Source organism: Dama dama, chromosome 6 (genome assembly GCF_033118175.1).
Source record: "Dama dama isolate Ldn47 chromosome 6, ASM3311817v1, whole genome shotgun sequence".
In the NCBI taxonomy this organism is placed as follows: Eukaryota; Metazoa; Chordata; class Mammalia; order Artiodactyla; family Cervidae; genus Dama; species Dama dama.
Genome location: NC_083686.1, coordinates 4752413 through 4767997, shown reverse-complemented (window position 1 = coordinate 4767997; position 15585 = coordinate 4752413). Strand labels below are relative to the sequence as shown.

Here is a 15585-nt window from a genome sequence, read left to right as displayed (position 1 = left end):
AAGAAAATGTGATATATGTACACAGTGTTATTCACCATCAAAATAGGAAATCCTGCATTTTACAACAGCATGGGTGGAAACTTGAGGGCATTATGCTCAGGGAAGCAGTCAGACAGAGAAAGAAGAAATACTGTATGGTGTCATGCATATGTGAATTAAAGGAAAAGAGAAAATAATGTGAAAAATGGGTTCATGTACAGACAGAACATACTGGTGGATGCCAAAAACAGGAGGGTGGGGTGGAGGCATGATGGAGGCCATAAGGTGCAAATTTCCATCTACAGAATTAGACAGTTGTAAGCTTGCAGTGTACAGAAGGGTGGCTGTGGTGAACAATGCTCTGTTGTTTATTTGGAAGTTGTTAAAAAGTAAATCTTAAAATTTGCATCACAGGAAAGGATTGTGTAACTATTTGTGGTGACAAATATTAACGAGATCTTTGTGGTGATCATATTACAATACATATATATGTGCATACATACGTACGTATAATTCTTGAGACAGTAAACATTTCTTTTTTTTTTTTTACTGCCTACATATATGCCTGTCAAGCTGCCATAAATTAATATATTTTTATTTAAGTTGTCATACCAGTTTGCCTGTTTACCTAATATATAGAATTTTTGGTTAAAAATTTATTAATATCTGCTCATATATACTGGAGTAGGAAATGGCAAACCACTACACTATTCTTGCCTAGAGAATCCCATGGACAGAGGAGCTTAGAGGGCTAGAGTACACAGGATCACAAAGAATTGGGCACGACTGAGTGACTCACACACATACACACACACACACACTCATATATTAAAAATCATTTAAACCACCCCCCACCCCAAAAAAAGAGACAGTTGTAAGCAAAGAAAGCAGGCTGTGTGGCTTTTCTGATGGCTCTGAGCACAAATTCCACTCTCTTAGCTGCCCTGCTAAGCACCTACGTGGCGTCAGGAAGCTTCCTTAACCTCTCTGGCTCTTGGCCCCTTATGAGTAGACAGGACCCAATAGGGACTGCCCCCGTGCCCAGTGGGGCAGAGAAAATGGGGGAGACACATGCATCCCATAGACTAGCTCCAGGCACACAGTGGGTGCTCCACCCAGTGTGGCTGTCACCGCAACGGGCACTGTCCCCTGGGGGCGTCATTCCCACTTGACCTCAAATCCAGCCTATGAAGCAGGTCCTGTCATCATCCCCATTTCACAGATGAGGAAAGTGAGGCCCAGAGGGCCCCACGTCTCACAGCCCCTGACTCGGGAGCCAGGATTCAGGCCCAGGCCCCTGCTCCCAGCATTGAGTAGGGGAAAGGAGGGGAGAGCTAGGGAGAGGCTCGAGCCTGCGTCTGGGAGGGGATGCATCAGAGGTGAGGTTGTGGGGGGTGATCCAGGGTGGGGGGAGGAGCTGGTAGCCTGGGTGAGGACTCGGGGTGCAGGGAAGGAGGACTGAGCCGGGGCTGGGATGGCCCACCGCCTGGATGGACACTGGCCTGGCTAACGCTGAGCACCAGTCCTGGGTGGGCCCCGGTGCTGAGGTCAGACCCATGGCAGCACTCCCTGGGCAGAATCGAGGAACCAGGGCCTGGTTGGGTCCCCAACTTACCCAGGGCCAGAGGAGGTGTGGCGTCCGGAACCAGGCGGCTCGTACCCACACACTGTGCAACACGGCCTCAACAAAGGATTGGAGTCTTTCCCAAGTGACGGGGAATTGCATGGAAGGGTACCAGCCATTCTCAGGAGGATGTGGGAAGATGGGCTCCCCATCCCAGTAAAATCCGTCACTGAGAGAGGGAGAGGAGTGTTAAGGGGCCCAGGCCTAGCTCTGGGAGGCAGGCAGAACTCAGCAAGGTCAGAGCATCGGGGCCTCTGTCGCAGACTGGGCGGCGGTGGGCAGATGAGAGCTCTGTGGACAGAAGGTGTCACATTTCAGCCCTGCAGGATCTTGGGCACGTGACCCTGAAAGGCCCATGATTTTTCAGCTGCTCTGTGGAGCACATACCCTCTGGGCCCAATTCCTCCACATGGATCAGGTGCGATTCGTGTGATCATTCATTCTTTAGGTGACCTCTGGGCCCATCAAATCTTATTCCAAGGACCCCAAGCAGGGCTGGGACCACAATGAGGCAAGTGAGATACTCGCCTTCGCACAAAACTTTGCACTTGCAAAAATCTCAGTATCTCCATGATGAGATTTTCACATTTTTGAAATAAAATGTAATGCAAAAAAAAAATCATGATGAATAGGATCACAAAATTCTACACAAGGATAGAGAAGTAGTACAAAATCCTCCTACTCCAATATAGCTTGGGAGGCTCTGACCCTAGGAAGGAACCTCAGGGCTCCGGACAGCCCCCAGTGAGGGTCTCCCCATTCATGCTGGGCAGCAAGGAGTCACACAGGAGGGCCCATTGACCAGCCCACAGGAATGACCACTTTGAAACCCTGTGAACCTCAGTCTCCTAATCATAAAATGCATGAAGATCTCACTAAGAGGACTGAGTCAAAGTACCTGGTGGAAAAGCTGAGAAACAGTGCCCCGTGCAGAGTGGAGCCCAGTGCCAGCAACCTCCTAGTGAGTCCCCCCCAGGTTCTTCTCCAAGCAGCCTTTTCATCCCACCTCCCCTGTTCATGAGGGCTCAGCCCCTGCCCACAGCCTCCCAGGCACAGAGGGCAGAGGGGACTCGATGCAGGGCTGCCCACGAGACAGCCCACAGTGGGGGCTGAGGACACAAAGGCCTTGTCATTGCACCAGAGCCCAGTGCAGCCGACCAACGGCTGCTACCGCAGGACCTTGGCTGGGTGTCCGGGCCTCAGCTGTTCTTTCTGTAAGATGGGTGCTCAGTGCGTGCCCTCAGCATTGAGTAGGGGAAAGGGGCGTGGCCATGAGGGGCGTGGCTACGCTGGTCGAGGGAGGGTGCTGGGACCGGGGCTGGCCCAAGGCAGGTGCTCACGAGCAGTAGCCAAACTGGTCCAGGACGTGTGTGAAGATTTCCTGCTGCGCCGACAGGGATCTGGACCCTCGCCACACGAACTGCAGCTGCTGCAGACCCGGAGGGAACAGGGTGAGGCCCAGGGGTGACGCGGCGTCCGGCTCCCCTCCCCAGACCTGACCCGAGTCTCCTAGCCGCCCACACCCGCTCCTCTCAGTGGTTCATGGTCAAGATGTCCCTCTGCTGCCCCCTCCTCTAGATTCCCCCTGACCTCGCAAAGCCACATTGGTGGAGGAATTGGCCCTCCAGATGGTGCCTGCCTACACTTTCATCTGACCTTCCTTAGGGCAGGATTCTCTGCCAGGACCTGCCAGCCAGGCTCTCTCTAACTCTGCTTGAATGTCCCCAGACATGGGGAGCTCATTATGGATCATTATAGGTGCTGCAGTGTTTTTAAGTTCTGATGGTTAGAACGTGGATGAGTAGATGCAGCTCATGACTCACCTGGTTATCCTGCATGGCCTCCTTCAGGTTGTAGTTGATCCTGGAGATGACGTGGGCATTGAAGCCCGCCAGGGCAAAGAGGGTGGGGGTCGTGGCGGATGCACCAAATGGGTCCACCTGCCAGGAGAACTGTGGTCGAATCCCAAATGTTTCATAGAGAAAGCTGTGCCCTTCTGCAAAGAGATAAACCTCCTCAGTGACTGATGGTGGCCCCTCACCCACTCACTCTCTCAAGCCTCATGCCCTTCTCCAGGGCTGAAATTCTATTCCAGACCAAGCAGGGTCTTGCTGAAACAGATACGAAGTCAAATGGTCCATCCCAGAATTACCTAAATATTCATCTACTTATTCATGACTTTCATGCCATCCCTATGTGCAGAGATCAAAGTGACTGCAGAAGTCCCCAGATTTGAGAAGCCATTGATTAAACTTCCCAAAGATGCTCCTGAAATATAACATCTTAATACTCTGAGCTGGTGCTAATTCTGCCTTTTAGGATGAGAGAAAAACAAAGACTCAGAGAATTCAAGTGCCTGGTGCCAAGTCAAATGTCCCTTCACTGATGAGCTCACCAGGCTGGGACACTGGCTCTGGCCCAGAAGGTTCCAGGGTTCTGGTGCAGAAATGGGGTCAGATCCACAAACAAGGCCCAGCCAGGAGGTGGGTGGCTGCTGGGAGGCTGGGGGGAGTCTGGAGCAGATTTGGGGTCTGGTGCAGAGGAGGTGATGAAGTCCATCAGGTGGCTGGACTTGGTGTGGGCTCTGAGAACTCAGGGGCCAATGGGAGCAGCAGATGGGGTGTGGGAAACAGAGGAGACCAAGAAGGAGCAGCTGGGGAGGAGGGGGAAGCCCTGGGGATGCTGGGTCTGAGATGGGGGGTCAATAAACTGTGCAGAGCACACCCTGACCCCAGATGGTCTGTCTGAGGAGGGCAGGCCTGATGGGTGTTGATTTGGTGGCCCCTAATTCCACATTCTGCCTGGAAAATCCCATGGACAGAGGAGCCTGGTGGGATACAGTCCATGGGGTCACAAAGAGTCAGACATGACTGAGCAATTTCACTTCACTTCAATTCCACATTCAGAATCTTTACTTCATTCAGGGGACAGTGACCCAGACTAAGGGGATGAATTATCACCTGTCTCACAGGTCATGGCAAGATCATCCACATCTGTCAGACTTTAAACACAAAGAACAAATATTAAAAGCAGCAAGGGGAAAGCAACAAAAAACACCCAAGGCGTTTCCCATAAGGCTAACAGCACATCTCTCAGCAGAACCTCTGCAGACCAGAAGGTGGTGGCAGGATAGACTTAAATCTGCAGGTTGCAGATTAAAGGAAAGAACCTGCAACCAAGATTACTCTATCCAGCAAGGACTGCACTCCAATTTGAAGGAGAAATCAAAAGCTTTCCAGACAAGCAAAAGTTAACAGAATTCAGCAGTACCAAAGCAGCTTTTCAACAAATGCTAAATGAACTTATCTAGACAGAAAACAGAAGATGAGATGGTTGGATGGCATCACCGACTCAATGGACATGGGTTTGGGTGGACTCCGGGAGTTGGTGATGGACAGAGAGGCCTGGCGTGCTGCAGTTCATGGGGTCGCAAAGAGTCAGACATGACTGAGCAACTGAACTGAACTAACATAGAAAACACAAGAGAAAGAATAGACCTAAAAGAAACCCAAAACAAGAAAGTAAATGGCAATAGGATCACACATATCAATAATTACCTTAAATGTAAATGGACTAAATGTTCCAACAAAAAGACAGGGACTGGCTGAATTGATACAAAAACAAGACCCATGTGCATGCTATCTACAAGAGACCAACCTCAGACCTAGGGACACACACAGACTGAATGTGAAAAGCTGGAAAAAGATACTCCATGCAAATGGAAATCAAAAGAAAGTGGGAGTAGCAATACTCATATCAGATAAAATAGACTTTAAAATAAGGCCTGTTACAAGAGACAGTGAAGGATCCCACATAATGATCAAGGGACCAATCCAAGAAGAAGATACAGCAATTATAAGTAGGTATGCACCCAACAGAGGAGCACCTCAATACATAAGGCAAATGCTAACAACTGTTAGAGGGGAAATCAACAGTAACACAATAACAGTGGGTGACTTAAATACCCTACTCACACCAAGGGACAGATCATCCAGACAGAAGATTAACAAGGAAACAGAAGCTTTAAATGATACATTGGATCAGTTGGATCGTTTCATCTAAAAGCAGTAGATTTCACATTTTTCTCAAGTGCACGTGGAATATGCACAAGATAGATCGTGTCCTAGGTAACAAATCAAACCATGATAAAGTTTAAAAATTGAAATCATTTCAAGCATCTTTTCTGACCACGTGCTATAAGAATAGATGTCAATTACAGGGGAAAAAAATCTATAAAAAACACGAACACATGGAGGCTAAACAATATGCTTCTGAACAACTAAGAGATCGCTGAAGAAATCAAGGAAAAATAAAAAAATACCTAGAGGCAAATGGCAATGAAATCACGACCACTCAAAGCCTATGGGTTTCAGTAAATGCAGTGCTAAGAGGGAAGCTTACAGCAAAACAAGGCTATCTCAAGAAATAAGAGAACCATCAAATAAACAACCAAACCTGGCATGTAAAGCAAATAGGAAAAGAATAACAAAGCATACTCAAAGTTAGTAGGAGGGAAGAAATCCTAAATATCAGAGCAGAAACAAGTTAAAAAAGAAATGAAGGTGCTAACAACAAAGATTTAAAAAAAAAACTTAAAGCTGATTCTTTAAGAAGATAGACAAAACTGACCATCCATTAGAGAGACTCATCAGGGAAAAAAGTGAGAAATGCAGAGACACATGAACCCCAGTTTTCACTGCAGCACCATTTACAGTAAGTAGGACACGTAAGCAACCTAGATGTCTGTCAACAGATGAAAGGATAAAGAAGCTGTGGTACACACATACAATGGACTATTACTCAGTCATAAAAAAGTGCATTTGAGTCAGTTCTGATGAGGTGGGTGAACCTAGAGCCTATTATACAGTGTGAAGTCAGTCAGAAAGAGAAAACCAAATATCGTATATTAACACACACATATATGGCATCTAGAAAGATGGTACCAATGAGCCTATTTCCAGAGCAGCAGTGGAGACACAGACATAGAGAACATACCCATGAGTGCAGCGGGGGAAGGAGAAAGCGGGATGAATTGAGAGAACAGCATTGAAACCTATACGTCACCATGTGTAAAACTAGATAGCCAGTGGAAGTTTGCTGTGTGATACAGGGAGCTGAAATTCAGTGTTCTGTGACAACCTAGAGGGGTGGGGTGGGGAGGGAGTTTCAAGAGGGACCAGACATGTGTATACTGATTCAGTCAGTTCAGTTCAGTTCAGCCGCTCAGTCATGTCCGACTATTTGCAACCCCATGAATCGCAGCACACCAGGCCTCCCTGTCCATCACCAACTCCCAGAGCTTACTCAAACCCATGTCCATCGAGTCAGTGATGCCATCAAGCCATCTCATCCTCTGTCATCCCCTTCTCCTCCTGCCCCCAATCCCTCCCAGCATCAGGGTCTTTTCCAATGACTCAACTCTTCACATGAGGTGGCCAAAGCATTGGAGTTTCAGCTTCAGCATCAGTCCTTCCAATGAACACCCAGGACTGATCTTCTTTAGGATGGACTCCTTGCAGTCCAAGGACTCTCAAGAGTCTTCTCAAACACCACAGTTCAAAAGCATCAATTCTTCGGCTCTCAGCTTTCTTCACAGTCCAACTCTCACATCCATACATGACCACTGGAAAAACCATAGCCTTGACCAGATGGACCTTTGTTGGCAAAGTAATGTCTCTGCCTTTTAATATGCTATCTAGGTTGGTCATAACTTTCCTTCCAAGGAGTAAGCATCTTTTAATTTCATGGCTGCAATCACCATCTATACTGATTAGTGTTGACATAAGGCAGAAACCAACACAATATTATAAATCAATTAACCTCCAATTAAAATTAAATAAATTTTTTTTAAAAAGACACGCCTGAGAAGCTGTGCTATAGCAGCAGAAGGTCAGAGGCCTGTCTTCTCCCAACAAGATTCTGTCCATTCTGACCCCTACCTGGGAAATCATCTTGACCTTAGACCTGAGCCCATGGTGACCTCCTTGCTTCATTCTTCCTGCCCAGGGGCCTGACACTCAGCAGGGGCTTAACAAAGGTGAAGAGGAGGGAATGGATCCAGGACCAGTGAGGTGTGGTCCAGCGTGACCCGCCCAACACATCAGAGAAACACGGCACGCTGTGGACACAAACACGGGTGGTGGTCCAGGAAATCAGGGATGATGGTTTGAGAAGACCCCACTGAAATAAGATGCACACCCCGGCCCCCTACACACACACCCCCATACCTGGGGGCACAAGTTACAGACAGACAGGGCCAGATGGACCTGGCTGGAGTCCACTTTGACTGCTGGCTGCATGGACATCCTTGCAGCTCTCTGTGCCTCAGTTTCCTCATCTTGAAAACGGGTCTGTGAAAAACACCACCTGCCACCAGGCTGTTCAGAGGCCCCCAGGAGAAAGCAGATGGGCAAGCACTTGGCTCATCCCCCTGGGAGAGGGGCTGAGCTCTCAAGCACCTTACTGACTGAACCAGGCTTGGTCAGAATGAGACCCTCAGCTGCTGGCAGCAGGACTCGGGTAAGATTCAGCAACTTTTGAGCTTCAAATTGGACCTCAATGAGCGGGAGTTTATAAGACCCCTCATCTCTAGGACTGCCTCTTGGACTGAAGGACCAAAGGAATTAAGTGAATGCCTTGTTCTTAGAACAGGAGGTCATCATAAGGTGAAGTCAGACCCATCATCTAGGGTCCCGGCAGCCTGGCTGGTGTTGGAAATGGAGCCCCAGAGAATCCCCTGGGGAGGATCCAGAGGTCCACAGCCCTTCCTGTCCCCATGATGGGAACCTGTCTTTGCCTGGATTCTGGCTGCTGTGGTTAGGCCAGCAGGGTCAGCTCTGGGGTGTTCAGGACAGTGGGCATCATGGGCTAAGACCAGAGGTGAGGGATACCTCTGCTGTGGACAACTGGAGGAGGACGGGTCAGTGCTTACTCCTTCTGTCTGTGCCCACCAGCCCTCATCAGCCCTGGATTAAGTCCTGGGGACCCAGAGAAGAATCAGACACTGATCACTGTGGAAGCAATCTGTAGTTCATGGTGAAGACGGGAGGTGCTCGAGTATTGTGGCCCCAGTGGAGAGTGCCTAGACCATGAGACTCCTGAGCTGAGTCTGGGTGGAAGCAACAGAAAACCTTGTTCTGAAAGCACAGGAGGCTCTGTTATGGGAGCAGGTCAAGGGAAGCAGGAGGCAGAAGGAACAGGCGGTCAGAAAGTGAGGCCTGAGGCTGCATTTAGCAGGCTGGGGAGTTTATATGATAAAACTTAAAGCCTCCCTTGAAAGAAAAGCTATGGCAAACATCACTTTGTCATCAAAGTGCCACATAGTCAAAGCTATGGTTTTACCAGTAGTCACATACAGATGTGAGACCTGGAGCACAAAGAAGGTCCAGTGTCAAAGAACTGATGCTTACAAATCGTGGTGCTGGAGAAGACTCTTGAAAATCTTGGAAAGCAAGATCAAATGAGTCAGTCCTAAAGGAAATCAACCCCAAATATTCATTGGAAGGACTGATGCTGAAGCTGAAGCTCCAATACTTTGGTCACCAGATATGAAAAGCTGACTCATTGGAGAAGATCCTGATGCTGGGAAAGATTGAGGGCAGGAAGAGAAGGGGGTGACAGAAGACGAGATGGTTGGATGGCATCAAAGACTCAATGGACTAAATGAGTTTGAGGCAACTCTGGGAAATGGTCAAGGACAGGGAAACCTGGTATGCTACGGTCCATGTGGTCACAAAGAGTCAGACACAACTGAGAGACTGAACAACAATACAAATTCTACTCACTGCGCTCTATTGGAATTATCCCAATTTAATCTCATAACACCACTTTGAGGTAGATCTTCCATCACTGTCAAATATTTTTACAGAGGAGGGAACTGAGGCCTAATGAGGTTGCATCACTTGCCCAGGGTCGCAGAGTTGGAATTAGCTGATCAGGAGATAGCTAGGCTGGCTGGTCTAGAATCCACACCCTTATCCCCTGCACTCAGGTCACAGACATGAACACGGCACCAACAACCACAGTGTTGGCTGGCCAGTCTCCTGCTGAGAAGGGAGGATGGAGCCCAGGTCCAGGGCTCAGACACCCAGTCCCAGCCCCACAGGAGGCCACAGGGACCCTGGTTTGGGGAAGGGTAATCGAACCTGTGAGCTGGAGGATCTGGTCATCAAAGTGGGTCACGGCCTCGTCATGCATGACCTGGCCTCCGAGGACAAACTCCAGGCGACCTTCAGCCACAAGCCGGCGGACCTTGGCATGGAGGGCAGAGAGAAAAGACCAGGTTACATCCCCTGGGCTGAGCCAGTTGTATTTTTCTGGGCACATGCCTATAGCATCTTGTGGTCCTTCCTTCAAACTCCTCAGCCTCATTTATTCTGCAAATAGCAGAACACTGTCTGCCCTTGTCAGCACTGTGTCCATCTCTGAGAAAGCACCTGGCCCTGGCTGCTGCTTCGTCAGGCATATACACAGGTATATATGTTCACACCTTTTGTTTTTGAATGATGCCAAAATTATGGGAAACTTGTGGAAAATACCCAAAACTCCCATCAATCCTTCTCCAGATTATGTGATTGCTAGTGTTTTTTATCTATTTCCCTAAACACTCCCACATGTCATTACTCATATTATGTTTTTCCTAAGCCTTTTGAAAGTACAAGTTAGCAACAGCATGCCTTTATTTGAACACTTCAGTATGCTTTTGATAAGAACAAAAGATGACAATTGCTATGTAATGGTCAAAACCCAGGATATTTCACATTAATAATATGTGTATGTGTGCTCAGTCACACAGTCGTGTCTGACTGTTTGCAGTCCTATGGACTGTAGCCCATCAGGCCCCTCTATCCATCGAATGTTCTGGGCAAGAATACTGGAGTGGATTGGCATTTCCTTCTCCAAGGGACCTTCCCACCCCAGGGATCGAACCCACATCTCTTGTGCCTTTTGCATTGGCAGGCAGGTTGTATACCACTGAGCCACTTGGGAATCCCTATTCATAAGTCTCCTATCGAATTAAGAAACTTTGCTCAAATATTGCCACTTGTTCCACTAATGGCCTTTCTCTGATGCGAGATTCAATCTAGACTCATGCTTTGCTTTTGGGATCAGCTCTCTTTGTCATTCTTTAATTTACAATACTTCTTGAGCCATTCTTTTGCCTTCAGAAGATTTACAATTTTGAGAATTTCAGGCTACTTATTTTGTACAGTGGTCTTCAGATTGTATTTGTCACATGATTGGCTAACAAATATTTTAAAGTACATCAAGGAAAAGCATTGCCTGGTGGTCCAGAATGCAGGTCATACTTTCAGTGCTGAGGACGTGACCTTGATTACTTCTTGGGCTTCCCTGGTGGCTCAGATGGTAGAGAATCTGCCTGCAATGCAGGAGACCCAGGTTTGATCCCTAGTTCAGGAGGATCTGCTAGGGAAGAGAAAGGCTACCCAAACCAGTATTCTTTCCTGGAGAATTCCATGGACAGAGAAGACTGGCAGGATACAGTCCATGGGGTCTCAAAGAGTGGGACACGACTGAGCAATTTTCACCTTCACTTTCACTGGAGGACTAAGATCCCGCAAACCTCAGGGTGTGGATGATAAAATATATCCATGATAGAAGGGAAGAGTGGAAACATACATACAGTCAAGGGCTGTGACACTGAGCACATCATGCTCTTGGGAGACTGTGGTTTTGATTTGATCTGAAAGTACTGTCTTTGCAGATCATTCATTTGAGAAATGTGGAATGACATCTACCGTGTACTGTTGTAAATGTGCAACTGCTTCATGTTGGGCACCATTCAGACACTGGGATTCAGCCCAAACAACTCAGGGAAAATTTCTAGCTAACAGGGACATACTATTGAGTTGCCTGTCTAGGTCTTAGCCAGCACACATCTTACCGTGAGAACAGGATTAAGGGATTGCGTCTGGGGATGTCCGAGTAAAAGAAGGAAGAACTGCCCAGTGGACACCCAGAGAGATGTGCTTTGATTCACAATACTGACCCAGAACCCAGCTGTCAGCTATAAGCTGTGTGACCTTCAGCCAGTTGCCTGCCCTCTCTGAACCCGGACCAGCTCTGTGCAGTAGGATCAATGTCCTCACCGTGTGGGTTGTGGGTGGAGTCAGTAGAGTAACCTGTACAGACCTGAGCCCAGCACCCGGCTCGCGGCAGAGCCCATCAGATGGGAGTCTCGTCCTCTCGGCTCCACAGGCTGCAGGTTCGCATCCCCTGTGGGGGCCTGGGGGACACCCAGCTTCACCGTCTGAGCTCTCTGCCTTGAGCAGGTGGCTGAGCCTCTGAGTTTCACAATCAGCGACTGTTCTGAAGGCAGGTGATGCCTGGAGGGGACCACGCCCCTGAGGCACCCTGGGTGCTCACACCATGGGCACATTCTGGGCACAGCCTCTCTGAGGAGGAAGGCCACTCTGTTTCCATATGTGGGACCTGCAGCTGAAGAGGCAGCCCCACCTGTGATCCCACGGGGAACGAGGGGAGGCCCTGGCCCCAGGCTGCCCCTCCATGGACCAGGGCCTCTGACCCCCTGGACATGGAGTTAATCAGCCCCGGAGGTTAATCCACAGGGCCTCCTGCACCCTGGCTGGTCCTGGGCTCTGGGGCCCATGGGTCCATGCAGATCGACAAATGAAGTCAGAAGGTGTGGACACAGGTCACCCCGGATTGCCCAGGGTCAGAGGGGACCTCATTCTCACCAGCTGAGTGCCCGGCTGGGCTGCCAGAGCTGCAGTTATTCAGGAGGAACCAGAAAGGCAGGCTCAAACACAACCCTGTCCCCTGGGCGTGGGGCTGACCACAAAACTGTGCTAAACGGACCCTGGGCACAGCTCAGCCGGGTTGGGGCCCCCTGGTTTATGCAGCCCTGCCCTGGCCACACAGAGCACAACCCAGGAGCTTCCTGAAGGGTCGTCCCCGGAACCCCCCAGGGCATCCTCTCTCATCTGCCTGGTGAGGACCCCCTGAGGGCAGCGTTACCTGGCCTTTCTGCTCATCCGAGGCGACGCCATCCCACCAGAGCCGGAAATACTCCTGCTCCACAGCGATGAACCTGCGCTTCTTCTCAAGGGTCAGCTCCTCCACCACGGTGTTGTAGACGTTGGTGACATAAGCCTGCATGCTCTCCTGGGGTGGGGAGGGGGAGAGACCATCACTCCAGACCCATGGGGGAAACCAGAGGGCATGGACCAGGGACCGAGGAGGAACGTGCAGGGAGACACGGTGTCTGGGGGTCACTGGCGCTCCCGCCAAGCCTGCCCCAGGCCCTGCCCTAGACTCCCCCTCCTCCTCAAACAAGGGAGCCCGGTGTCCATTCTGTGCTAGATGGGCAGTCAGCCCCGCACTGAGAGAAGGACCCGGGTGGACCCCCTTAGATGGGAGCCTGCCCCTGAGGAGAGTCATGAGGAGACAGACACTCTATGAGACAGAGGGTCGTGCCGGCACAGCCCACAGGGGCATGAAGACCACTCCTGCCTTGGAGCATAGACCAGTAAACAACAGGGCCCTGGGATTGAGGTCCAGGGACTAAGATGGGCCTTCTTGGGATGAAGTGATGGGGAAATGTGTGTCAAGGGCTGAGGCTGAGAGGAGCTGACCCCGCGAGTCGTCTCTCTGGATCTATCTCCTCCCCTGAGGCTGGGAGCCCCCAGGATGGAGCTGAGCCTGCTCCCATCTGGGTCAGGCTGGCTCACCGTGGTGCCCGGATGCTGATAAAGGATTGCAAGGAGCCCTGGGCAGGGTGTTAGCAGGCAAGGCGGCTATGTCTGCTGACTTGGGCAGCACCCCACCCTGGGCCTCAATGTCCCTTCTGTAAACTGGGGGTGATGAGCCTGCTTCCCACACATCAGCAGTTCCACACGCAGGTGGGTGACCACCCACAGAGGCTGCCCAGTGAGCCGGGACCAGACTCAACACTCAGCCTCAGGGCCTCTTGCTGCCCGACTCCCTTTAAAGTGAGCGACTCACTTATTAACGTCTCGTGGAAACTATTGTATCCATGATCACAGAATGGTTGTATTCATTTATTTCCTTCCTCCTTCCAGAAAGAGCTTGCACAGGCCTGGGTAATCATTTCAGTTACCTGCACCAGAAACTTATGGAAATCAGTCTTTCCCTCTTTCCCTCAGCCCTGGTTCATTCATTCACTCAATGGATAATTGAGGAACCCTTTCCATCAACTGCAGCTGGGAGCACATTCTCACCCGTGCCCACAGCCAGTCCATGTTAGTTGCTCAGTTGTACCCCTCTCTTTGTGACCCCATAGACCATAGGCTGCCAGGCTCCTCTGTCCATTCTCCAGGCAAGAATACTGGTGTGGGTTGCCATTTTCTTCTTCAGGGCATCTTTCCAACCCGGGGATCGAACTCGTGTCTTCTGCATTGCAGGCAGATTCTTCACCATCTGAGCCCCCAGAGCAGTCCTCAGCCAGTCCATAGCCGAGTAGTGATGGACCCCAGGCTGAGACCCCTGATGGCAGAGACCCAGGACACAAACCCACTCTGGAGTTCAGAAGGAGAAAGAGCCGCAGCTTCAAGAGGTGTGCAGGGGTCACTCGGGGCACCTACCTGTACGGTGTGCAGCCAGCCCACGTCCATGTGGCTGTGCGGAACCACGAATACCCTCAATCGGGGCTCAGAAGGAGCCCCCAGGGGCCACATCAGGCCCAACCGCAGGAGCAGAGGCAGCCAGCCCCGCGGCTCCATCTCCTCGGCCAGCACAGGGGCTGGAGGACGTCTGCCTGCCTGCGGGGCCCGCCTCCTGCCAGCCGATGGGGCCACCGCCCTTTGGTGGACGGAGCGGGAAGTGACGCCCACACAGAGGCTGTCACCTGAGCAGTGCAGGCGGGGGCCCTCGCTCACTGCCTTGCAGCACTCTGCTCCATCTGGACTTTCCTGACCATCCGCCTTTAGCCAAACCCAAACACCACCTCCCCAGGGATGCCTGCCTGCTTCCCTCTGGCTCCCCTCACCCCAGTCCTCATGCCCCTTCCCTAGGCCTCTCCAGTATTTCCCACTGGGCATCTTACCCATCCCTGCCCCCAACCCGCTGGACTGGCTCCTTCACACTGCCCTGCAAATCCTAACTCTCAGTGTGGGGCCTGCCACCACCAGGAAGCCTGCCCTGATACACTCTCCTTCACATGAAATCCCCAGACTGAGCCTTGCAATAGGTGTTGTCATCTCTTTTGAGTAAGAAAGTTGGCTTCACAAATAGGACCTGACTATCCGAGGTCACACAGCTAGTGGAGCAGCAAGAAGGCTTGAAAATTTCAGAATTAGGTCTGGATCAAGGATAGTGACCTTGGCAAGATGCCTAAGCTCCCTAGGTCTCAGCAGCCTGTCTGTAAACTGGGATGCCCTTGGAAGAGCTGGGGACCCGAGAGAGAATTCACGGAAGATGACAACAGCGGGGTCTCCTTCCTGGAGGATGGCTGGCACGGCGGTGCAGCCTGCAGGGGTCAGAGTGTTGCCTGGGGGTCTCTGTAACCCTGACTTGGAGCAGGGGTCTGGGAGTGGGTTCTGCTGTCTGACCTCCAAATGCCTGAGCAGCTTTCTGTCGCTGCCCAACCTGAGACTCACTCTCCCTTTTGGCCACCTTGTCCCCTCCCCCAGCAAATACATCCGGAGAACACTGTCTCCAAGCAGGTCTTTATCCTTGCTGTATCATCCCCCTCCCTGGTACCCACCTGACCTGACTTGACCTGGACTTTCCCCCCATTGAGGGTCTTAACCAGCAGACACATCCCATCTCACAGATCTGGAGACCGGAAGGCCCCCGGAGAGTTAGGGCTCAGGGCAGATTCTGTGACAGCCTCAGGGGCTCGCTCTCCTTCACTGGGTGCTTACCAAATCGTTTTACTTGTGTCTGATTCTTTAGGACGCTATGGACTGCAGGTCCTCTGTCCCGGGATTCCCCAGGCGAGAATACTGGACTGTGTTGCCATGCCTTCCACCAGGGGATCT

General features: G+C 50.8%; 1 protein-coding gene across 1 annotated transcript in view; it reads right to left on the bottom strand.

Annotated features, from left to right (window-relative positions):
* Positions 1–14343, bottom strand: part of LOC133058672 (epididymis-specific alpha-mannosidase-like) — a 40487-nt gene extending 26144 nt beyond the window's left edge. The window contains exons 1-6 of the mRNA XM_061145550.1: positions 14188–14343; positions 12602–12748; positions 9748–9853; positions 3427–3599; positions 2944–3032; positions 1595–1772 (exon numbers count right to left, since the gene is read on the bottom strand). Of these exons, the coding sequence (XP_061001533.1) occupies positions 1595–1772; positions 2944–3032; positions 3427–3599; positions 9748–9853; positions 12602–12748; positions 14188–14325 (831 nt within the window). The 5' untranslated portion in view covers positions 14326–14343. The remainder of the gene's footprint in view (positions 1–1594; positions 1773–2943; positions 3033–3426; positions 3600–9747; positions 9854–12601; positions 12749–14187) is intronic.
* Between the last annotated feature and the right edge of the window lie 1242 nt (positions 14344–15585).